Source organism: Falco cherrug, chromosome 15, assembly GCF_023634085.1.
Source record: "Falco cherrug isolate bFalChe1 chromosome 15, bFalChe1.pri, whole genome shotgun sequence".
In the NCBI taxonomy this organism is placed as follows: domain Eukaryota; kingdom Metazoa; phylum Chordata; class Aves; order Falconiformes; family Falconidae; genus Falco; species Falco cherrug.
In genome coordinates, this window is record NC_073711.1 from 3,151,943 (window position 1) to 3,177,816 (window position 25,874).

General features: G+C 44.3%; 2 protein-coding genes across 7 annotated transcripts in view; one reads left to right on the forward strand and one right to left on the reverse strand.

Moving 5' to 3' along the window:
- The window catches only part of SLC16A2 (solute carrier family 16 member 2), a 42,945-nt gene extending 42,039 nt beyond the window's left edge, over positions 1–906 (forward strand). For 2 of the 3 annotated variants that reach the window (XM_055727839.1, XM_005434446.3), the window contains exons 7-8: positions 72–200; positions 765–906. The gene's annotated coding sequence lies outside the window, so the exon portion shown is untranslated. The remainder of the gene's footprint in view (positions 1–71; positions 201–764) is intronic. The other variant, XM_055727840.1, reaches the window with a different exon arrangement.
- A 4,100-nt stretch (positions 907–5,006) lies between these two features.
- On the reverse strand, positions 5,007–24,724 carry RLIM (ring finger protein, LIM domain interacting). Of its 4 annotated transcripts, none has more exons than XM_055727834.1 (4): positions 24,544–24,724; positions 13,104–13,292; positions 12,172–12,255; positions 5,007–11,320 (listed from the first exon to the last, which is right to left on the reverse strand). In XM_055727834.1, exons 2-4 carry the CDS (start codon positions 13,270–13,272, stop codon positions 9,786–9,788), a joined length of 1,788 nt encoding a protein of 595 aa, XP_055583809.1. In that variant the 5' UTR covers positions 13,273–13,292; positions 24,544–24,724; the 3' UTR covers positions 5,007–9,785. The 4 variants fall into 4 exon arrangements, with proteins under 4 accessions (XP_055583809.1, XP_055583811.1, XP_055583810.1 ...); XM_055727836.1 differs by lacking the exon at positions 24,544–24,724 and adding an exon at positions 23,865–23,998; XM_055727835.1 differs by lacking the exon at positions 24,544–24,724 and adding an exon at positions 23,830–23,998.
- Positions 24,725–25,874: the final 1,150 nt, after the last annotated feature.

Below are 25,874 nucleotides of genomic sequence, written 5' to 3' on the forward strand. Positions count from 1 at the left end.
CCCAGGAGCATCAGCTCACCGTGGCCCATCTCCACATAAATAAATCCGTACATCTATATCTCTCTCCATAGGTGTGTTTGTGCATATGCCCGCTGGGAATCCCCGCTCAGCCCTGCTGCTGGCTGAGCCTGGGGCACGGAGCAGCAGCCGCCCTCTGCCAGGCTGCTGGATCCAGCCCGAATACACGGAAAGCTGAAAAAGTGAGGGGAAAAAAAAAAAAAGGATTTTGGATCAGAGAAAAACCCTGAGTTTTTTGAATAGAAAGGCTGTAAACTAGAAAAGACCAAACCCAACAACAACAACAAAAAATAATGAGGTTTTCATTACTGTAACGCAATAGTTAAGTATTTCTATATATAGTCATACATTAAAATTGAAATACTATGGATTAAAACAAGCTGATTATATATGTTTACATTTGCACTTACAAAATGCAAAATTCATGCTTTATATATTAAATATGAACCACATGTCAACGTTTTATATTAGTTTGGAAGTTATAAATTGAATATGGTTTTAGATATGTATATATGAATGACATATATGATATCTATAGTTGAATTTAGTCATTTTTTTAATTTATATATCTACACACACATACATATGTGTGCGTTGGGTGAGGCTGACCGCCTGCAAGGGTTACCGGGCGCTTGGAGGCCACGGGTGCATGCTGTGCCCAGCCGCTCTGCCGCTCCTCTCCCCACGGCTCTGGGCTGGGCTTGTTTTTTAAATTGTCTTCTTCTCCATCTGTTTTCTTTTTGCAGGACTTAAGCACTATAATCCTTAAAAAAAAACACCAACCAGTCAACAAACCCCATCTGCAATTTCCTTTGAAGGACTTGAAGGACGCACGGATGAGTGGCAGCTTTTTTTCTTCACCATCTCCAAATGCAAAGTTTTCCTAGAGCCATTGCTTTGCTGCCATTAATTAAAGCAATAATTGGGAAAAGATCCCTTCCCAGGGCTGTTCAGCTGCACCCAGGCTTGGCAGGGCTGCTGGGGGGGCTGTGGCTCAGGCAGCTGCGGGGGGCACCGGGCTGGGGCGTCATGGGACCCTGTGCCCTGAGCGTGGGGTGTGGGGGCTGGGATGTGTCACCCAAGGGGGAAGGAGCCCACGCAGGGTGCAGTGGGGGGCTGAGCGCTGGGGTGAGCTCAGGATGTGCTCCTTTCCTTCGGGCTGGATTGTGGGGGCTTTTTTTATTGCAATATGGGAAACCGCTTTAATACTGGCAGCAGGGCAAAGCAAGGGAGGAAATGATACATATGCTTAGATCTAAGGCAAATACAGCACAGGGGAGAGGGGGAAAAGAGAGCAGTAGAGCTGTGTGGCTGGGAGGGAGGGGAGAGCCCAGGTTCCCTGTGGTGCCACCGACACTGACCATGCAGCATCCCTGCGGTGGGAGGCAGCCCGAGCCCACCCGACGGTGCGGGAACGGAGAAACCCGTTGGGCTGCAAGAAGCGCTAATTGCTTTTGGACCCGCTTGCTCGTGCATGCTTTATCCTGGCCGAGGCTTGGGGGTATGCTTTTTTAATGCTCTTTTTTTTTTTTTTTTTTTTTTTTTGGCACAAGAGCTGCACTAAACAAGTCTCTCCCAATCACCTGCAGCCCCAGTCGATCCCACACTGGAAACACAAGCAGTGTTCGTGGGCTTTTTCGGCAGGGTTGTGTAAACAGCTCCTCCCAGGGCTGCGGGGTGGGGTACGAGCGGGGCCCTGTGCCTGTGTCCCCCGCCGCCCTCGCAGGCTCCAGCTATTGTTCTGCCTTGCACCTCTTCCGCCCAGGATTGGGATTTTATGGTTATAAATCTGTTGTCATCTCATCTGGAGAATTGTTCAGCCCCGGCATACGTGGCCAACACAGCATCGCCTCCATCAGCACCTGTGAGCCACCCGCTCGCCCCCCAGGGCCCTGGACCGTGGTCCCCAGGGCTCTCCTGGACCCGCTCTGCATCCTCACAACCAGACCCCCAGGGTCCTGTGCTTTTGCTCCCACCAGTATTCTTCTTCCACCTGTGCTGATGTTTTTACCAGTCCCACTGAGACAAGCACAGTTCAAAAGCCTTCTCTTTTTTTACCCTTCCTTAGTTTTCCTTCAGTTTAATTCACCTCTTTTCCTTTCCTTCCTCTGTCCTTCATCCCTTTCCATCATTTCCCAGCACTTGTCTTTCCCTCCTGGCCACGCCGCACACACGGGGCAGATTGGCCCAGCAGCACCAGCAGCACCAGCAGCACTGCCCAGATGCCAGCCAACAGTTCGCAGCGTCCCCCCCTCCACACAAGGATTTCAGTTTATTTAGATTTATCTTTACAAATTAAAACAAGACCACCCCAAAGGTGCCAGTAGCAAAGCCCGAGTCATTCTCCAATTTATTTAGGATTTATTTAGTTTATTTAGAAGTCAGCAGCACCTACAGAGATTAAACTACTTCCACTGCACATTTTCCTGCCTTTCACCTGCCTGGCGCTGCCCCCCCCCCCCCCCCCCCCCCCCCCCGCCTTGGCTGGCAGCGAGTGATGCTCAGGGCAGGCACGCAGCAGTCCCACCTGCCTTCATACCTTGGCAGAGATCCCTGCTCTGGGGTCAGGAGATGAACCCTGTGGGCTCCTGAAATAGCTTCGTTTCAAGAGCTTTCACACCCATCATGCCCTCCGGCAGCAGCAAAACCACCAGCCAGCCCGCGGGCAAGGTCTGGCTTTGCAGATGCAGGGCAAAACGTGGGGTTTCGGTCTGGGGCGGTGTCGTCAGGGCCGTTTCAGTGCTGTGGAAGGAAAGACTAGAGCGGGTATTAAAGCCAAGAAACTAAGCCAGGCACTTTGTGCTTCGTGGCATTTCATACGGGACCCAGCCCAGCAAGCAGAGCCACCGCTCCAGAGCAAAGCAGCACCGGCCTCAAACTTTCAGCCTGGAGAAATCACATTCTGCAAGTCCATTCCAAGAAATCAAAGCAGTACAAAAAAAAAAAATAAAAAATCATTGCTGCTAGTACCCAGGAGCCTGGCTGGCTCTGCTCCTGGCACTGCACGAGGCATCGCTCTGCCGGAGCCACCAGGAACCCACCACAGCCCCCATCCCGCTCCCACCGCACTGGCACAGGGATGCTGCCTTATAAGCTTTTTCCATGAAAATCCGAGACCCTGCTGGCGTAGGGTGCCAAAATTCAAGAAACCCTCCGCAAATACGGGATGACTCCTATTTTCTGAAGTAATCATTGCTGAGGGGACTTGACGCCTGGATTTTCACATGCTTGGCTTAACAGGGGATTTATTCAGGGGAACAGTTGGAGCATGCAGCATCAGCATCTCATTAACGTCAGAGACAATGCCCCTCCAGTTTAAGACTAAAAAATGGCTTCAGTTTTCCCTATGTAACTTTATTGTAACGGTTTAGGGAGCCACAACAGAGCTGAGTTCAGATTCATTATATTAAAAGCCCTGAAACAGGTTCAATCACACTTGAAACAGCTGGGAAGGGTGAGCGAGCAGCAGAGAGCCTTTGCTCTTCTCCCTGCATCTTTCCAACCACTCGATCCCACTGAGGAGCGGCCAGAAGAGCCCTCTCGGAGGTGAGAAGCCCCCAAATGCATGGTTATTGCTGCACCCATACAACCATAGAATAATTTAGGTTGGAAAAGACCTTTAAGATCATCAACCCCCATCGCTCTGGGATGGACAGGTTTGCCAAATACAACTTTTCTCCTCCCGCCCAGCAGCAGGACCAGCAAAGCAGCCAAACACATTCTGCTGTGAAGGTCTGGATCTGCCATGGAAATAGACTCCAAAGGGAGGTGCAGGGCAATGTAAAAGGTTACAGGGTTTAAGCACCGAGAGGGAGGAAAAAGGTTATATAAAGTTTTACAGGCCAGAACAAAGACCTCAAATATATTAAAAGAAAACAAACATAGGGATGAAGTCAGACATGAACATGCCTCAAGGTTGGTTTGGACTCTTTAAGCAGTTTGGGGGTTGATGGACAGTTTTTAAAGAACAAATACAGGGCTACCCCAACCGAAGGACTTCCTATGGGGAGATGTGGGGCTGGAGTCGGCGACCCAGCAAAGAGCTCCTGACACAGAAAGTGTGGGAACCACTTCATGAATGAAGTCACTGAAATAAAAGTTAACATTTGTGTTAAAGACTCCATTTCAGATTGAACTGTACACCTGCAGCGCAAGACAGACCACGGAGCTCGAGGGAATGGGGAAGACTCCACCTTTATCCAAGAGCTCTCCCCACGGAGTGAGGCTGGAGTAGAATCCCGACCTGACGCACGCTTGGGGAAGCCACGACTTTCCTCCGCGCAGAACAAGAGCATCACTCGCGGTGCTGCCAAGCATCGGCCCAGCTGCGATCCTGTGATCCTGCTACCCACCGCCCGCCGTGGCACCCAAAGCGCCGGGCGCTGCGTGTTCCCGAGCTACACATCACCTTCCTACCCCTTCCCTTCCCTCCATGCCATTACGCTCCTCCCGGGGAACGCCTCCCGCTTCCTACTCGAGGAACGGAGTTGAGGTGAGGGAAGCGCTGACAACAAAGATAGCTTCCCACGCCCTAAAAAATTTCCTTCCCACTCAAGTATTTGCACGTACATCAGCTACTAATTTTAGGACCAAGCTCTTTGCCGTACGTGAGAGCACCTCGTGCAAGCCGAGTGGGTTTCTGGGGAGACTCAGCCCTGACAGCCCCAGCACCGATGGGCACCCACAAACGTCACAGCGGGACTCGAGAGACAACTTGCCGACACTGCTTTGGTATCCCACGTTAGCCACTGATGGATTTACAGAAGTCTGGGACATCGTGAGATTTATTGCTTCAGTTTTATGTACTAAGGAGCAATAAATTCTTCCGAGAAGTTAACTCTGTACCATTCCAGCTCTTCCGTTTCTGACCAGCCTCAAGGAAAAAGGTGTAGAGAGGAAATAAATCCCTACCACATCCACCATCGTTTCCTCCAGCGCATTCCCACCATAAGAAGAATCAACTCAAGGAGTGATGATCAAGCACAAAATGAACACTTCATGCATTTTATTGAGTCTATTGAAATTTGCATTATGACATCTTACATAGGGAACACTCCTCCTAAATGTTAGCTATCAAATCTGGTCAGACTGTTGTCCAATGACCTCAGAGTACCATTTTGTATTAAACAAGTCCAGCATAAACAGATGTAAAGCACTGTACAAAAAAAATTAAAAAAAATAATAAAAAAAAGGAAACCTGTTACATTCTCAGGTGAATTCAGGGCTTCCCAACCAACAGCCTTACTAGCAGATAATGAAATTCAGGAAGGAGTCTCAGGTATTTTAGCTTAAGGGAACAAAACCAGATAAAACAACCAAAACAAATTCAATGGTATGTTTCCCTAAGAAAAATAAAAATAAAAATAGATGCCTCAAATCAAGAGGTTGGGAAGCCCTGGTATAACAGATGCACACTTTTTTTCTTTTTTAACACAACTTGTATGTACTTGGGTAAGTCACCACTGATTCTGTCTCTTCACTCTCCTTCTTCCCTCCCTAGTCAAGGACAAACAAACAAAAAGCCTAGTGTACGTAAGGGCTGGAAATATTTCTGAATTTGTTATAAATTCCCTGAAGGTGGCTCCAAGCCAAGCCTCATCCAAAGCACCTCCTGCTGGAGAAGGCAGCGGAGCAGGCAGATGCCTGTGCACCTCCTCAGCTCCACGCTCCCGTACAGACCCTTCCTCCAGCACCGCGGATGACTGATGAGAAATCCCAGACACCAGCGACATGAATGTACACGCTCCCGCAAAGGATCCCAACCAAGAGGTAAGGCTGTGGCTAAGCCGGCAGGACGCACTCTGTGCGGCAGCGCGACGGGGAAGCTGGCGCCGGCAGACTCGGCACCCCCCTCGCCGCGCTGCTCCAAGCCCAGAGCGCGGTGGTCGCCCCCAGCTGCATTCCTCTTCGCGTTATTATGAGACCACCGGGAACCTCCTCTTTGTGTAGGCGACTATTTCAAGATAAACATGGACTGCAGATATACCAGGGAAACAGTCCCTTGGACTCCCCGCATTTGCATAATCCAGACAAGTGAGGGGAAACTGGAATGACAGTCATTATGGTCCATTGTGCCAACTTCGGTGGGAAATCCATTCGTTGGCAAGTTGACACAATGGACAATTATGGCTCCTTCAAAGCCGGTAAGGTATCACGGCGGTGCAGCTGCCAGGCCTGCGCATCAATATTTCTCGCTAAACTTTTGAGTCATTTCTATGCCTGCAGTACCTACACTAATCAAATAATTTCTAAAACAGGTCAATTAACTGCCTACAAGTCCTCTGCAAAAAACCCCAACTTGTTCAACGAAATCAAAAAGTGCACGTGAAAGGGAAATCTAACAAACAAATGACTCTTCACAGTCTTTTTAATGGATAAAGCCCCAATTTAAAAAAAAAAAAAAAAAAAAAAAAGCATCCACCACTCTGTATCGCTTCACAATCTGAGTCAAACTATCAAACACACTCTTACACAAAAAATGCTGTGCATTCTAGGTTTTGGCCTTGTGACTGCTGTAATTGCTCTGTGCAGAGGCCCTGCGGGTACAGGTCTGTCCTGGCAGAAAGGAACGAAGCTCACACACCGGGCAGATACTCACAGCAGGAGCTTGGTAGTTCGCAGCTTGCAAAAGCCACCACCACAGCGACTGAGGCAGGCAATTACAAGGGACCTCATTCAAAAAATAAAGCAAAGCAACAGCCTTCAATGCAAAAGAAACCGCGCTGCTCCCGGGCTGGGGACAGCCCCGCCGGCGCTGCAGGAAGGCCGAGAGGCTCCCACACGGTGGCACTGCGAACCAGGCAGCTGATGCAACACCGCTGGCTGCCTCCTCAGACTCCCAATTTCTGTACAACCATGCCTTTGAAAATGGCAAAACTAGCCGGTTTAACCCTTCATACAGCTACAAGCACCAGTGAAGTGGCTGTATCCCTCTTGTAATACCAGGAAAGCATAAACTGAGGGAAGTAGTAAGTATAAACACTCAATACCAAAGTGATTCATAAACCATAAATTAGGCTATCTGTGAACCTTGTTAAATTACTCTTTCATATTTTGTTAGCAACTGAAGTGTTAATATCAGCTTTTCCTAACTCCCATCTAACTTTAAAAGAATAGAAATTGAATTACCACAGAGGCTGACAGATGACTCAGCTACATCAAGAGGTCTTTGCCGTATCAGCGATTTAATTTCCACCAACAAACCCCAGCGCCTTCAGCACGCTCGGCATCGGAAAAGGCATATAAAGCACTGAGAACGTTCAAGGTCTCCTGAACTGAGATGAAATTATTTGTTCTTGGTACCATTTGGGAAACCTCCAACATTTTATTAGTTGCTATTGTTACAGAAAGATAAATGTTAAGGCATGCCACTATTAAGCTATAACAAAACTGTAAAGTTGATTCTACCAACGTGAACAGTTACTGGAAACTCAGAACATTAAAAAGAAAGCTATGTTGAATGACACATATCACAGCCGTGCTTCACATTCATTAGCACTAGTGGGCTCCTTTCTTTCTGGTCACCAGCTTTAGTCCTCCAAGATGTACATCAGACTTTCAAAATCTAACATGGTATTCACGTAGAGAGGGGTTTCTTCCTTCTAATTCTATGCTCCAGTAAGTCAGTAAAGCTACTGGAAACCGAAACTGATACCATGTATTTGCTACGTGAACGCTACTGGAAGAAATGCAGAAGTGTCATTTTATTGAGGAAATTTTGGCAGAGCCCAGCACCTGAAATTAAGAGCTAACTTCCAGTTTTACAGTGGTGCATGTCAGAGGGAAAAATTCAAAACCATGAGCTTATTTATTCTTCTGTTCAAAAAGAATACAGGTATTCCCTCTGCCACAACGGCGTGTCCCACCAGGAGGAAAGCAAGCTCCATAGCCAGTCAGGGTTTCCCACTGAACCAAACACAAAATGCACACGCAGAAAAAATCCGGAATTTTGGGACATCGTGGAATCCTTAACTAGCTGATGAGATGTTAGAATGGCTTAGAGCAGAGACTATAGTTTATGCGACCACCACTATAAAACACCAAAAATGTGGTTTAATTAGGAAAAAAAGATAGGCCAGCTTTGGTTTTGTCATCTGAGGAACAAGCAACATTTCCCATATAGCCAGCAAGAGCAGTCCATATCCCTTCCTAACTACTGCCCTGGAGTTGAAGTAAATACTGCTTTCCCTGTTGCACATGTAAGCTAGAGGATAAAAAAAAAAAATATCATTAGAGAATAAAACAAAAGAATAGGTCACTGAGGGTGAAGGATGTTTTCCCCTGACACTGATGAGAGTTTAGGTACTTTTTCCAATTCTCAATTTCAGTATGCCACATATATAATATTAAAAGTATATTAATTTTAATCTGTCCAATCATCTATCCAATGAGACTATTGAGTTCATTGGGGTTTTTTTAATGGTATTCTTAGAATTGGCTACACATTTAAGTGCACTCCCATAATCAATTATGATTTTCAAACAACCTAACACACTAATAATCTGTTTTCCAGTTAATACTTATCTTTCTGTGGCACTTGTGTCACAGGCTACCAACACCACATATATCAGCATGTTCACTCAACAGATCCAGAGGTTACTAACAGTTGAAGCTGGTGGGGAAGAAAAAAAACACACACCCCCCGTCAATACTTGTCTGCTGAAGAGTTACACAGCGTTGCCTCAAAAATGGAAAGTGAAAGCTGACAGAAAAACGGGGCGTAAACCTCACTGAACAAACTGGTACATACCCATTTGTGCAACCATACCAAGAAATAACCAGCCATTAGAACAGTTTCTAATTTTTATCGTCTTTTCCTGGTGGCATTACTGAGCCAAAACACTGCAATTATAACATTTAATTTCCATTTTTTTAATGCAATTAAGATGTCTAATTCAACTGGTTTTATATTACAGTAGCTGTTCACATAAATAGTACAGATATGCACTGCTCTTGACAGGTACACAGTTACAAAAGCAGCTCTCTTGTATTAGTTTGCTCTCTGTGTGGTGGGTTTTGTATGAAAAGCATTCTTGATTTCTAAGCATGATACAATTTTAATTCTTAATGCGTTAGTACAACAGTGCATTGGAAAAGTACTGAGCTTCTACAAAAAAGCTTTACAATTTTAAAACAGATTTTTTCTTTTTATTTAAACAAGCATAGGCAATTCTTATATTTCCACAACAAGATAAATATCCCAATTAAGCTAACAGTTCACCCTACAGCGTGCCATAGTGATGGGGAAAGGGCTAACATTAGTGTTATTTACACAGACATGTCCAATATTAACCCAGTATGAAATTAAAAGTATGTTGAAGTGTGCAATTAAATTCAGTTTTCAGATAGTTGGATTTCTTGCAAAAATTCCTCTGCGACTCATGTACGTTTAGCTGGGATGACTTCTTGAAGAATTTCTCATAAGCACAATCTTGAGGACAAAACGTTTATTGGACTGGGATGGTAGGGGCTGGCTGGGTGGGGGAAAGAACTTGATACTCTTCACAAAGAACAAAATATTTTTAAGTGGGTAGATGTCTTTGGACACGTGAAATATAACACCCAAAACTGACTAGATCTTGAAAACTCTAATTAAAGAAATTTTCCAATTTTAAAACTTGAATTGAGAGAAAATGCTTTCATGAGGGAAGATTCACTCCAAGTCATTACTATACACTGAGATACCACTCAAAAAGTGGCCATAAAGGAAATGACTTCTTTGCCCATCACTATCACACTAGCTGCTTGGCCATAAATTTAGATCTCATTTAGACAACACTCTCTCTGTTACCAGAAGCTAAGACTGCTCTGCGACAAATGGGACAAGTGGAATTTTCTGATAACCAGCGATCAATGCAGTGGACATGATACTCGTGTGAACAAGGCAATTTACGGAGCTTGTTGCCTTCCGTGTACTCTGTAATACACACACTACAGGTTTTCAGAGCATCGCTCTCACCAAAATTCCTCATCGCTAGGTTGTCAATTTGTTCTTTGGTGAGTCCTCTTGGTTGGTCATCATCATCTTCGTTTAGTAGGAAAAATTGTGCTAGGCTAAGGAATGGTAGAGAACCACTTTCTTCAAAAGTGACCGATCCCCTTGTATTCCGACCTTCCCGTCTGGCACCAGACGTCGAACCACCTTCATTACCACCTTCATACACCTCCCCTGAGCCAACATCTGTATTTTCATTACTTGAAGTAGCACCACCTCCGTTCTGTGGCTCAGAAGCATCCATGTTCTGATTTGGAGTTGGGCCACTAGGATCTGCATCACTATCACTATACATAAAGTAACTCAGCTCTCCGAAGCCTGTCATTATCTGCCTTAGCATGGTCTGAATAGCAACTGATGTAGTCTCACTCAAGCCTGTGTTTAAGATCCTACGGATAGGAATCCTAATGGTACTGACATAAGTTCTCACTCCAGCCCGTTCTGAACGTGAAAACGTGCGCCTAAACCCTCCCCGTTCACTTTCGTAAGTGACTGTGTTGTTAGGTGTCTGGGACCTGGACCGTGTTCTGTTGGCTATGCTGTCTCTCTGCCGATACTCTCCTGGACGAACTCTTCTCACCTGAAGATCAAGTACTATAGTAGGAGGCCTCTGCCCAGGAGTTGCAGACTCACTGGTGCCGTTAGTTTCTGAAGAACCTGCTGCTTGAGGAACAGGTCTTGCTTCAGGGGTTGAAAACAGAACTGCATTTTCACTTGGCATCTCAGTCCCCACTGTATGCTGCCTTAACGTCACATGCTGCCTAGTTCTAGAGCTTCCCTCAGCTTCATTCACCGAGGAGTGGTCAAGTGTTTGAGATGATGTATTGTGATGAGACCTGCGAGGAGGCTCACTCACTGGATTAATAGGTGACCTACTTCTATCAGTCCTAGCCCGTGTTCTCCGCTGTTCTGGACTCCTACTTCTTGCTCTCCTCTGCCCTCTAGGAGGGGAAGCTTCCTCAGTTGTTAGCTCCTCTGAAGTGCTCCTTTCTGATCCAGGCTGTCTTACAGATGGTGATTCAGACCTTGGAATTTCAGAGTCACTTTGGCTGTTTTCCAAATCCTCCCCACTGGAAGGCTCTACAGATGGCTCATTCTCAGTTTCTGGATTTGTGTTCCCATTATTACGGTTGACATTTATTTCCAAACTGAATCTGAAGTCACCACTATTTGGGTTAGTCCGGCTCACTGCTCTCCAAGACTGGTTTCCTCGTTGCCCACTTCGTGTTGTATTTCCAGTCTGTCGGACTGAATTAAGCCAGTCTATTATAGAATCTCCATTTGAAACATCTTCTGCGGACTCTGCACCTGCGAAAAAGACAGGGAACTACCAAAATTAGAGTACTGAGCTAATTTTGGAGCCATCTTTTCCAAGAACATAATTGCTTGGTTTAACAAGTGACAATTTAGAAGCACATAATCCTACCGAGTGTTATTGTGGTTTCACACATAGCATCACAATTCTTATCTACCAGAGCTCTTTTCAGGGAGCAGGAGTGGACATTTTTTCTAATAGGTACAGATAGGCTGCAGCCATCACATCGCAAAACAAGTCAAAATAACACACATTGTTTATCGTAAGTAAACGGAAAGCCACGTTTCCTGTGTCATAACATCAATATTCTGTGTTTTCCCTTCTAAACAATTAAGTGATCTATCGACCCCTAAATAGAGAACTAAGTTTGTCTTGACCCTTCACTTAAGAACTGCTTTATAGCAAATCTATCTCACTAAAGAATGAACCCCAGTGGTAAGCTACAAGCTTCCTCCATCAATCTCTTCAGAAGGGTGATAACGAAAGCAATACACCATCTTTGGAAGGGAAGAATGGTGAACAAAAAGAGGGATTGCCAAAAAGCATCCCAGAAGGGAGCAGACAGAAAGGCAATCTTAAAAAAAAAACCACAACCCAAACAAAAAACCAAACAAAATCCCCACAAACCTAAATGCAACTTTATCTCGATGCAAGTAGCAGATGTATTATGAGTGAAATCTGTCCCAGACTGACCTCTGCAGCAGATATCAGATATAACGTTCACTTAGTTTTGAAACAAAGCTGACCTTGCACCTGCCTAGGTTTAACTTGTTCCACTCCTGCACTCAAGTTAAGGTCCGTATGGGGTGCTAAAGTTAAGAGTTTTCACAAATACTGTATATACCTCTATTCTCATCACTGTTTTGCTGTGGTGGACCTTCTTTAACTTGGTGTAGCCTTCTCAGCAACTCTTCTTCAGTAATTTCACCTTAGAAAATAAGCAAAATTTTCCAAAAATATTTCCAAATCATATGTATGGCAAGCATTATCAAAAGCTTCTAAAGAAGGCACAAGCCACCGCTTGTCTTTTTTCTAAATAAATCCTGCCATAATGAGACTGCCAAACAGGTTGCTAAGGAGAAGTTCAGACACTTCAGCACCATTGTCCCAAGTAAGCTTTGCTGAAGCTAAAAGATCCAAGTTTCAACCTATTCAAGACAGATGTGCTTTCTGGTTCTGTAACCTCCACAACTTAGCGGCAATTTTCATCATCCGATACCAACTGAATGGCTGTCCAGAGTAAAATATTTAAGGTAACACCTGCACATCACGAGAAAAAAGGCTTAAATTAGTTGAAGTAGTGTTTGAAATTAGAACCGGTTTGAATTAGGTATCATCTTATGAAGAGTCAATTTAAAGCAGGAAGCCAATTGAAAACTGACATAAAAATGCCCACACAGAACCTCACACCAGACTACTTATCCTTGTTACAAACACACCTCACCAGCACAAAATTTTCATACGATGCTTACAAGAGATTACTTTTCGATCAAAAATGTCTAAGGGTCCGTAACTGGAACTGGGTCAGCTCCAGGTGTTCCCACCGAGTTGTGCAAACACTAGACTTTTGTATTTGATGAACCCACATCATCCTAACTACCTCTCCACCAGTCAGGGGACTGCTCAGATTTGGGTACGTACAAATTAGTAAGAATGCATCATGGAACACAACTGCAGCACACAAGCTAAATGGGTGAAACAGTTTCAGGAGAACAAAAAATGACAAATTGCCTACAAGCAATTCTAATAAGATGTACATACACAAGCATTACCTACCTGGTGTTCCTAGCAAATTGTTATCTCTCATAAGCCTGTAGTCCTCTTCACTCAGGTTGTTTACAAACTGATAGAAAGCTTCTTCTCGATCTAACCGATCTAGCTGACTCTGACGTTGTGCTTCTGATTGATCAATATTTCCTTTATCACTAGAATCTGAACTTTCCATCTTGATGAGTGGAAGAGTACCTAAAAAGAAGAAAACAAACCTTCATACAATATAGTGAAATACGGCACGAAATTTAGACATGTTTAACCTGTACTATGCTCTCCATTGTTATCCTTAAATTTTGCGGGGTGGAGGTGGGGAAGAGTAGTTTGCTAATGAAGCTTCACTTAAGATGAGGTGCAGAACCACAGGGATCAAAAACAAAGTACTTCTCAAAGCATGAACCTCTTCAAGAAGTACAAACAAAACCTATGCCCATCATTATCAAATACTCAATAAAGAGGCAAGTGTTAACACATGGAATATCATCAGCTGTAAGCCTTAGTCCATCTTTACACAGTCGAGACTCTGCTTTTTACCATAAAATATTCCTAATACTGCAACTATGCCACAAAGCATGCCTTACAGTGCCATACAACAGTACAGTACATGGCATAAGCCACCCTTGACCATGTTCTCCAACACTAAAAGAACATGGGATTATACGTTCATCCCTTCTGCCTGCTAGAAGAAACGTCCTCTTCACCATTCAAATGAATTTTAACAGAATGAAGGGGTTATGAAGAATTCAAATATGGAAGACATAAGATGCTATGGAACACTATGTGTGCAACAAACCAAAAAAGCCCATTTGTTTCCTCATGCACTGGGCTTGCATGGTGAGGTTTTGGTAGCAGGGGGGCAGGCTACAGGAGTGACTTCTGTGAGAAGCTGCCAGAAGCTTCCCCCATGTCCGACAGAGCCCACACCAGCTGGTTCTGAGATAGAGCCACCACTGGCAGAGGCCGAGCCCATCAGTTACAGTGGGAGCACCTCTGGGGGAACACATTTAAGAAGGGGGAAAAAAAGTGCGCAAAAAAACCTGCAGCCGAAGAGAGCAAGGCCATGCGAGAGCATCAGTGCTGCAGGCACCTGGGTTGGGGCAGGGGGAGGCGGGGTGGGGGTCCAGGCACAGGAGCAGAGATCCCCCAGCCCACAGAGGAGCAGATACCTTCCTGCATATCCACCAGCCTGGGGAAGGCCCCACAAGAGAGCCGGGGGATGCCCACAGGGGGCTGTGACTCGTGGGCAGCCCGCACTGGACCAGCTCCTGGCAGGGGAGAGGAGCCCAGGCTGTCCTCCTCTGGCTCACAAGCTTTTCATTATATTTTCTCTCCCCTGCCCAGTGGGGAAGGGGAGTGACAGAGTGGCTTTGGTTGGCACCTGGTGTCCAGCCAGTGTCAAACCACACCTCAAAAAAGGAAAAGGATTTGTAAAATCAACTTTAGTTTCACGTCAAGAGAAGAATTTGCTTCCAAGTTTTAACTTTTACTGAATTACTGATGTTGATGACTAAAATTTCCAAGACAAAATTCCACGGTGTATATGTATACCAAGGATAACTACTGCTATAAGGAGCAGTCTTCTACATTGCATATTTTTTTAATGTGATCTTCTCCTTCTATTGTTTTTTACTCGGATGAGATCCTCAACAATGTCTCTTTCTCAAAAAAAAAAAATTAACCTATGAATGTCATATCTATATTTGATATTGTAACAAAATATATGCAAATGCAGGAGACATTCTGGCACTATTTGTGCCATGCAAATATATCAAATGAAGTTAAAATAATAACTAGTTTCCTTAATCACCATGCCTCCCTATTCACAACATCAAGAATTTTCCTGTACAACTGGTAGAATCTAGTTACTCAGAGAGGTGATTAGCAAGCTAATCCTCTGCATGCTAAAAAGCTCTGCAATAACATTCCCCATCAGAAAACATTCCTTTCATTTAAACCATACTTCATGTGACATGAAAATACTGGAAGAATAAAGCTTTTCTGCTTCTCACTGGAAAATTTCCAACACTTAGACATCTGTCTAGTGCAAAAAGCATCTTTTTTTGGTTTGTCAGCACAGCTGTCAAGTCAAGACTGCCCACAGTTTACATTAGTGCTTCTCCACAGAAGAGCAGCACTGCATGATCTCCAAGGGTAGTTTATTTCAGCTGCTATTGTGAAAATTAAAGTGCACTGACAACCTCAGTGTGTAACAGTAGAAAAATTCCACAGGATAGGACTTCTCATTATTGCAGAGTTGCAAATTAGAAAATAGCTATTCCAACCCTCTTTGTCTTGAATTCTGATGCAGTAGAACTTGTTTTTAAGTTAGTCATATTAAGGCACAAATGACTTGTTGCCACTCAGTAATAGAGCATGCGAGGCTACTGGTATTATTTGGGTCTGTGAATTTCTGCCATTTTACAGTTACTACCATTTCAAATGGAAGCCTATCAGCTTTCTCTGCATTGCTAAATCTCTGGTGCAATCTAAAGACTCCATGGCCTGTCTGAAGCCCTGCACACGACGTGCTGTCAAACACACCAATAAATTAAACCATTCACAGTAAAAGTTGTGCAATAGCTGCAGCAGGTATGTTCAATTCTGGGCTCAGGCATGAAATCTGTATGCCCTTCAAATCTCAGACATATTTCTAATGAGAACATAGCTTACTTGAAATTCAAACAACTTTTTACAAGCTTTCTGTAGCAGAATTATGACTCCAAGTTACTTCACTTAAATATATATTCATTCTCGAGAAGACACTAGAAATACAAGGACAGCTGCTTTTAAAAGAAACATCTGAATAAAGCCTCAAGTAGAATGAGAGACTTGCATCTAAAATAAAACCTTGAAGGATACATTAGTTCTCTGGGGATAAACACCAAAATCCCAAGCAGCACCTCTTTTTTTAGGACAATGAAACAAAGTTGACAATAAGATTAAGTCTGGAGATGACACCGGGTTAGGCAGGAGTGCTGACCTGCTGGGGGCGGGGGGCTGCCGGGGCACTGGGCTGAGGGGCGATGGCCGAGGCCGGTGGTGTGAGGCTCAGCACCGCTCCGTGCCCGGGGGGACACCAGCCCCAGGCAGCTGGGGGCAGGGGGCTGGGAACTGCCCGGCGGGAAAGGGTCTGGGGGGGCAGCTGGATGTGACCCGCAGGGTGCCCAGGTGGCCAAGGCCAACAGCACCCTGGCTGGTAGCCGAAACAGTGTGGCCAGCAGGAGCAGGGCAGTGACCGTCCCTCGGCGCTGGTGCGGCCGCCCCTTGAGCCCTGGGGGCAGGTTTGGGCCCCACAGGGCAGGGGGGGCACTGGGGGGCTGGAGCGTGTCCAGCGCCGGGCAGGGGCCGGGGTGGGGGCACAAGGCTGATGGGGGTGGCGGGGGGAGCCGGGGGGTTCAGCCTGGAGAAAAGGAGGCTCAGGGGGAACCTTCTCGCTCTCCACAACTACCTGGAAGGGGGGTGCAGCGAGGTGGGGCCGGTCTCTTCTCCCAAGGAACAAGTGACAGGACAAGAGGAAACAGCCTCAGGTTGTGCCAGGGGAGGTTTAGGTTGGGTGTTGGGAAAAAATTCTTCACTGACAGGGACACTACAGCCCAGGATGTAGTGGAGTCACCACCACTGGAGGGATTTAAAATACGTGTAGATATGGCACTTAGGGACATGGTTTAGTGGTGGACTTGGCAGTGCTGGGTTAATGGTTGGACTCGATCTTAAAGGTCTTTTCAAATCTAAATGATTCTATGGTAAGAAAATAAGGAAATGTAGTAAAATGCTAAGAGACAGGAACAGCATAAAGTTTTGTGAAATGTTTTCCCCCAAACAACTGCCACCTTGGTATTTATTGACTTTAAAACACATACACTGTCTCCATAAAGATGGCAATATTAACAGTTTGTAAGCATCAGACTAATTCTGCAACAGCTTTTTTAAAAGAAAATCGCACTATACGCACAAAACATGACATTTGTTTACTGCTTATGCTTTGAAATTTTCCTTTTAACTGCAAATTCTAGAGCTTGCTGGCACCTTAGCTATAGAATGTCTATTTGATTATAAGACCTTTGCTCATTCCATTCCAGAACATGAAGAGGCACCATTCTTGGTCAGGGAATAAACAAGAGCCAAAACAAGTGAAGTGGGGGGAAAAACCCAGATAATCTCCTCTTTACCCACAGACTGATGTACACTTCAACAGGTGATCCTTTAGGAAATACTCAGAATAAGTCAGTCAGTCTCGCTGTTTCCAGGTTTGCTCCTCTCTTCTTGTCCATCATCTCCTATCTTCCCTCTTAAACCATAAAATCAGCTATTGGTCAAGACTGAAAAGATGCTATTGCTAAGAAAAAAGCCTCAGAGGTGGGATCTTGAATTAAGACTTTAATTTACATTAGGAATATTTCTACTAGTGACAAACTCACTGTATTTCCCCTTTGCAAGTTACTGTAACAGATCACGCCAGCTCACTGTACCCCAATTTTAAGCTGTTTAGCTTTGATATCCTAGGAAACCTATGAATCTATATGGGATGTTTACACTGATGGAAAAACAGATGGCACAAACACATAAATGCACATCGATGCTTTCCCCCCTACCTTACTGTTGACAGCAAATGGGACAATACTCTTCAAACTAGAGCTCTGATATTATAACCAGTGAATGGATAATAGGATTTCTACCCCAAGGCTTCTGCTACTTTCTGTCTCTTCACTGTCCACTCAGCTATACGTCCACATTGTCCACTTTAAGCTTTGCCTCCCACCCTGCTGCACAGCACTACATTACCAGACTGAACTTACTAGAATATTTAGACTACTACTGCCTCAGCATGACTCCATAGATCCCATCTGGCTGTACAACAGGATTTCCACAGTGGCACTTACTATGTCATCTTGCTCCTATTTCAGCATGGTAGAGAACACGGCAGAAAACTTGAAAATCTGTCCGTCATTCAGGATTCTGCTCTCAGCTCATGCACTACAGAAAACTGCCTGGCTTAAGAAGCTGACTACAGTAACACAGGGAAATCTGATGAGAGAAAACTAACAGGTATATATTAACACAAGATAACCAACATCTGATTATCTAATAAGCAGCTATGCTTCAACTCTTTCTTTCTTCCAGTGGTTTAGTTCAACTCAAAGGCTTTGTTCTTATCCAAGTTAAAAGATTCAGAATTTCCTTCTTTAGTCCTTCCTCGTCAGCACTGAGTTGACAAAGGGTGGGGAAGGTCATACCTATGAGCAGGAAGTTCAGATCTGTTGGTTGTTGCTAACTTCACCGAGATATTCAGCAATGCAAACCTCTTTATGGGAAAATGGGGGGAGGGGGAGATCACCTAAAGGTTGCACAAAACAAGAGAATCACAGCTAGAATAAATTATTTTCTCTTTTACAAAAAAAAGATATTCTTTAGCAGCTGAATATCCAGACATATTAACTACAGTGAATTCTTAATTGGTGTTCCCATCCTTCCAGGAGTCAGCAAAGTATCTTCCCTGCAGTTATGCTTCAACAATCTCAGAGGTTTCAGAACACAACTGACTAGTTGTCTCTCCACTGCCACTGGAGACTGCAGGAGTAAAACCAGTAAGCCCACAAAAGGTATTGTTTGTTACATTCCTTTATTCAAAAGGAAGTAATGTCATGCTCTTTTGGTACTATATATTCCTTCAATAATGCAAAGTTAAAGTACAAGAAATATTTTACGTTTTCCCTTAAGCCACATCATGTGTAAACTAAATGCAATCAGTCATGAATTTATTACTACTTAAAAACAATCTAGTGGGCCAACAAGGAGTGATAAAACACTTGCCTTGTCCATTTACCTTCAACAGTAACATTGTGTATCTCCACACTGCTTAGCACTTACGGACTACAGAATTCTTCCCAGAGTACTAAGAGACATAAGGCACAGTGATAGATCACTAGCTCTTCCTCCTTCAAAAACGTGTAGTATCTCCTGACATTAGTTATCTGTACCAAATACCAAGACACTACCTTAACCTGCATTTCTGATTTTTTAAATAAAAAATAATACATAAAACATTAGAACTCTCATTAAACTAACCAGGTAAAACTTAGAAGACCTGACAAACTCAGAGATCGCTCATTTGCAGAGTTAAATGAAAAAGCAGTACCTTAAAGTTGTATTATTCATCAAATTTATGGGCAAGTCTGAAATTTTAACAGGACAAAGGCACTGAACTAAACTGCAGAAACAATGCAGATGCTCATGAGCTAGCTGTGCAAAAGAAGTTCTCTCTCAAATTCTCCCCATCTAGGTGTTACCAGTATTTTCAACGTTACATGAGAATTCGTAGTACCCTATATGTTACCTCATGTCCCAGCAACATAGTTAGTACCTTTGTATGAGCAAGAAGAAAAAAAGATGATGGTAATATGAGTTTCATTGATGTGCTCAGCAGAAGGCTAATTTCTCATTTATGATTCATAACCTCATCTTAATTAGGTACTTCAACCAGTAGATCACCTTCCTTCCAGTCTGCAGAAATTATCAAACCCTTCAACTAAAAGAAGTGACTCAGTAGTGGAAGCCAGAAATACTTATTTTCTGGTTTGGTTGTTAGAGATTAACTATTTTTTTTCTCCCTTGCCTTCACTGAACATACCTCAAAGGCACTTTAGCTCTACAGCAGAAGTACAACACAGCTGCCTGTTCAAAGCGCTTTCCATGAACTCTGACTTCAGCAGCTCTAACATACCATCCCGCTTGGCAGGACCAGCCCCAGCCAGCAGTCTCTCCAATTCCATTTCTCAAATGACACACAAACAGCAGCAAGAACAGGCAGTTCTGTTACCCTGGGTTCTTTAAGCGCAAACAGAACAAACTTCCTGTGCAGTATTCATCTGACCCACCCCACCTCCCAAGTACTAGATTTTCCTAGAAGAATTAAAAGTTGAAAAATAGTTTCCATGCCAGTCACTGTCCAATTTCTCAATCCCCAAAACTAGCAGAAAGTAAGACATTAAAGAAACTACATTTTCATCTTAAATATTTCATCATTCAAGTCTGCAAGCTCAAAAGCAGAAGCAAAAACTGTCAGTGAATCCTACCATTAAAGGAAAAAGATACCATAAAACAGTGAAATGAAACAGTTACCTATTTGCATTATACATGGAGCTTCATTATGTCAAGTTTGGTTTCTCTTCTTTTTGTGCAGGTGCACAAGTTTCCTTTTGTGATCACATCGAAGTCTTTGATAGCATAGGTACAATTCACTCATCTACATCTTAGATGGTAACAAGTAACAAACTTTCCTAGTTTTCAAAGTGGCATCGTGAATTTTGGATATACTCTCTTTTTTTCCCCTGCTATTTTTGCTTTATACTGACACCACTCTGAAGAACAATAGATCTATGCTCTTACTAGATTTCTGCTAAACTTACCACAAATTTTAAACACTCAAGAACTCCCTGTGTCCTCTTTGCCTCAAAAAAATATCATGGAACATGTACCACTTCCAGAAAGCTGAAGGAAAATTTTGTCTTCTATGAAGTGTGATGCGTGAACAGCTATAAAATTTAAATGCCAGCTTAACAAGGACTGTTAAACATTGATTCAGCTATTTCACTACACCAGTATGTTTCAAAGCAAAGGCCCTAAAACAAGATGTCATTCTGAACATATATTTTAAACAACAGACAGCAGATAATACTTCTGCAGAACAGTTGCAGAAAATTCCACACGATAAAAAAAAAAAAAAAAAAGGGGAAAACATTTCAACGGAACCAGCTGTTGGGATGAAGAAGAGAAAAACTCTTAGGTATATCAACAGCTCCTGAGAAGTCAGAAAAGTAAAGAAATCAGGGTACAGAATCTCAAGAGTCCTACAGCATCTAAGGCAGAGTAGCCATCTTACTGCATAAATTCCCAGCTCAAAGAGATCTAGTTAAAAAAGAAACTAATGACAATTTTGCAATGTCATCTTCTGTCTGAAAGGGTAGAGATTAGCAATTCCAGAACACTGAGAGCATGTGGAACTCATGTGGAAGACGAAGCTCTTAAAATAAAATGCCGTAAGAACTGCCAAAATGCAGAGCTTCACATTTTATCACCTGCACTTACTAAAACAACACTTCTCACATACAAATTGAAAATAAAATTAAGACAGTACTGCCTTTTACCCTCAAATTCAGAGGGTATCACAGAAGAGAAAGCTTAGCAGCATATACAAGGTGTAACAAGTTTCCAGCTCTGGAGTCTCATGAAGCGATGCTCTCTTCCTCCAGAAGTGAGCTTCCTGCTAGGTCAGCAAGCAGAATGCCCACTCTGAAGCTCAGAGGAAGAAGTAATGCTGCGCACAAGTAACCAGCATTGACACTGAAAGCAGTATACACAGGACTGACATCCAAGGAAGCTGTACCCATAAAACTACACGATGACCATCATTTAGTGTTCCGATTTCTAAAGAAACAGAACTTATGGTTGGCTTAGTGCTTTCACCAACCAGAACTCACTGAATTTCAATTAAAATAGAAAAACCCATCTTTAAATTTACTACCAAATCTCACTCTCGCCACAAAACTGCCAATACAACTACTACTGAAAGTAAAAGGCTGATAAAACAATGACAATCGCTACAATCATAACCCACACAGGAATTCTGATACATGGACTTTTGTTGTTGTTGTCTAGTGCCTAACAAATGTAGAAGTGAAAAATAAAGCAAAATTTATCTGAAGTTAACTGTATATCTGTAAGACTAGAATTCCATTACTGATGACACACTAAAGCAGGCAAGCTCAAACATTTTAACAAGACTACATGCATATACATCTTGCATACTGAAATTAAGAGTGCTCTAAGCAAAATGTTTTTAAGTTACAAAATTAAGAGAGAACGTGCGGTTTCCTGCATATTCAGTTATTGTTAGATGATTTTACGAGACTGTGAGCTCCACAGACCTCCTCGAGTAAAAAGCTGAGCTTCAGCACCACACATCAGCAAAAAGTTGCTAGCGAGTACCTCTTTAATACAAACCTGAACAGTTTGAAGCAGATGCGGGCTTGTGCGTTCAAGACCTTAACTGTAGCCAGGAACATGTGCAAAATCAAGATGGAGTCTCTGTGATGCTTCTGGCTATCCCTACTCACCATACAAAGGTCCTAACTAAGTTAATAAAACTGCTACACTGTTTAGAAGTATTCTTTTTGAGATGTACAAGGCCATCATAAAAATATTTTGAAGACAGAGACATGCATGTTTGGGTTTATCCCTTCAAGATTAATTTTTGCAAGCTCAAGCGTTTCTAAGTTTTTATCAAGACTTAGATTATGTCACAAAACCTTGGATAAATATCCAATAATCTTGTTTGGATTTGAATGTTTTAATGCATGGAAACAGAGTTCTCTACAAAAAAATTCAGAACAGCTTAGTAAGGTGTAAAGCTATATTGAATTGGACTTAACTGTAATCATTAGAGTCAAGTATATGAAGTCATAACATTGTGTTATGGCTGTGGAAAAAAAAAAAAAAAAGTACACCACCTCCTCTGCAACTAGAAGCATTCTACTAAGACCAAGGAACCTATTTTGATACATTCCTACAGGGAAGAGGAATAAAAGCACAAGTTAAGCAGGTATGTTAATATACAGGTGGTTTGAAAACATTGCCATTTAAGGTTCATGCTATCCATTCCTCTAGAAAGACCAGTGCAAATAAATAAATTTTAAAAGACAGACATATAGTGCAGACCAAACACTTGTAACACTTTTCCAGTACATCTTGGCTTGTCTATGAATTCAGTAATACGGAAACCAAATTTGACACAGATGACAACCACTACATGCTTGAAAAATGCTGGTGTGGTTATTTCAGTGACTAACATTTATGTAGTCAGAATTGCTGATGAGGAGAACAGTGTAGAAGTTATGCTTTAGTGGTCTAACATAACAAGAAGCCCTTAATTTTACAATGTGTGGTGCGTTTTCCCTTGTCAGGAGCAGGCAAGACATAATTCCAAACTGTAATTCTTTTAATTTCAAAACAGTAAACCTGTAGAGAATACAGTCAGTTTAACTGCTAGTGACCACTACAACAAAACTAAGCATCTGACACTCAATTAAGATAATTAACTGCATAAGAAGCAGTCAACTATTTTTAAAAAAAGACTTGACAATTCACTGCAATTAAAATTCAGGGACAAATTGGTGTCAGAGCTTCTTTAGCATTTTGACAATGATTTTCAACTTGAAATTAACTAGTACTGCCAATATGGACAGTCAATAAAATTCAGATGTGTGCCAGTACTACTGGGTTTGAATTCTTGTTTGAATCCTCATTTACAAGCTTCTATCCTCCCAAGAAATGGTGAGATAAACAAAACTATTATTAAAAAAAATATGAATCTGTATTTTTTGCTGTGAAACCTTCTGTCAGACTCCTACTACACACTAAAAATCAAGACACATAACAAACCTTAATAGCTACATTACATATATATATATTTACATACAGCTTAATATTGTTCCCCCCTTAATGCAGATCACTGAAGATAAAGTAACACATCTAGCTAGACTTCACAATGGTTTCAAATCACAGTAAAGAGAATCTTTAAATGCCTACAACAGTATCAAAAAGGGAAGGAGGAACTTCCACAGGAAAGTTAAAGTGACAGAGCAAAGACGACATGATTAACTGGAAAGAAACTAACAGAATAGGAATAACAAACATCACAGGTTTTAACAGGTCACAAGCTGGTCGAGACCCTTACAACAGATACAGTGAGATATGAAGAGTTCCTCTTGCCTGTCTCCCACAACACGGCTTCTTATCTCACGGGAAGAACAGATCGAAAACACCGTCCTGAAGAGCTGCGGTTCCTTAAGTAGACAGTGAACAGTACTGCCAGGCCCACGGTAATATAACTCGCACACACCCTTCACCCCTCCAAAAAAGAACTAGTTTCGATTCCTCCTCCAGCCCCAACAGATACCTGGAAGGTGGGGGTCCAGCAGCCCTGCCCGGGGGGGTGGAGCATAAACCCTCCCCCAGCTCCAAACGGAGGAGCAGGTTCGACCCGCTTCAGCGGGAGGCCCTGCCACACGCCCCAGGAGAAAGAGAAAGAGACCCCAGTGACAGAGCCCGGTCCATCCGGAGGAGACGGGGGCCGAGGATCCTCGCAGCGCCCGGGTCACACCCGCGCTCAGACCGCCATCACCGCCCCCAGCTCCATCACGGCACCCCGCTCCGCCTCTGCCGCGGGGCGGTTTCGGCCTCCCGAGCCCGGCAGAGCCAGAAGCCGCCTGCCCTGCCCGGGACCCCGCAGCCCGCACGGCGGGGACCCAGAGCTGGGGCTGAGGGGCCTCGCGGCCCCCGGCTGCCCCCGGCTCCGGGCGGGGGCCGCAGGCGCCGCCGCCTCCCCTGGGCCTGGGCCTCTCCCTTCTCCGGGCCATTTTGAGAGTCCGCCTCCAGCCTCAATACTCACCGCCCGCCGCCGCCGCCCGCCGCCGCCTCCCCAGCTCTCGGTCCGCTGCTCTCCCCGCTCCTCAGCGGGCTCAGTTCTAGCTCGTCCCGCTCCGTCCGTCCCCAAACAGCCGCAGCGTCGCCCGCCCTCCTCTCTCAGGCGGCCATTTTCTGCTCCATTGTTACCAAGGAACGGGAGCCCGGAAGTGGCCACCGACAAACGGAAGTGAAGACGCACGCGCCTCTGCGCAGGCGCTGCCACCGCCTCCGGCGTGGGGGGGTGAGCGCGGCCCAACGAGAGGAGCGTGGAGGACCGCGCGGCTAGAGCGGCCCCAGTGCCGAGGGGGCGCCGCCATTTTGAAGAGGGGCAAAGGCCGGGGGTTGTGGCCGGGTGGTATGGAGGAGAGGTGGCTGCTGGGGGTCTTCACGGCCACCCCTCAGCCCACGGCCTTCTGGGGCTCCGGGGACATGTGGAGTGTCTCAGGGCTCAGCTGTGCTCACCTGCGGTGCTGTTAGGGCACAGCAGCAGTAGGGCCATGTCCCCACAGGAGCCAGGCCTGGCGGTGTGGGGGCCATCTCACATCACCTCATGGTGCGCACAGGGCAGAGGTGCCGGCGGTGACCGACGTTTCCAAAGGCTGAGTTGAAAATTGGCAGTTAGTACTGGTGGCTGTCAGTGGGGACATTTGCCCTCCTAAACCGTGGCAGAGTTTCCTGCCTCATGCTGTGATTTCTTTGCTGCCTAACCTGGTGTTGCTTATTAAAGACAACTGTCACGCCATGCAAAAGCAGAGATCCCGCTTTTCCAATGTGAGCCTTGCGTAACTGAGCACCAGACTTCCCATGTTCTTTAAGGCCTGTTCTTCGGTTATTCCTTTCTGCAGTTCTTCCCCTCTCACCACTGAAACTATAAACGGCAGCTGTGTCTGTCTCCCTCATGGCATTCTGGCAGACAAGTGAAATCAGGAATCAGTAAGACATAGTGGGAAGAAAACTGTGGCTGAAAAGATACTGGAGATAACTGGGAGAGAAAAAAATATGGTCTCAGTTTTGAACCCAAGGGGGCTTGTGCCATACCGAGTATCAGTGCTAATTTAAGAAGAGGAAAAGTTAAAGCTCAGCAGACTTGCCTCCCATAAAGAACGGGAGGGACTCCCACAGAGTTTTGAAAGATCCTATTTTAACGCTTGAAATGTCTACCTTGCAAAGGACTTGCAAGGAATTCATCTTCACTTTCAAGCAAGATCCCATACATAGAGAAAAAAACATATTTCTGAGCATTTACATGGTTTCAGGAAACCCACAAGAAACCTTTGTTTATTCTTTTGACAGTTTATTATAATAATAGTGAGA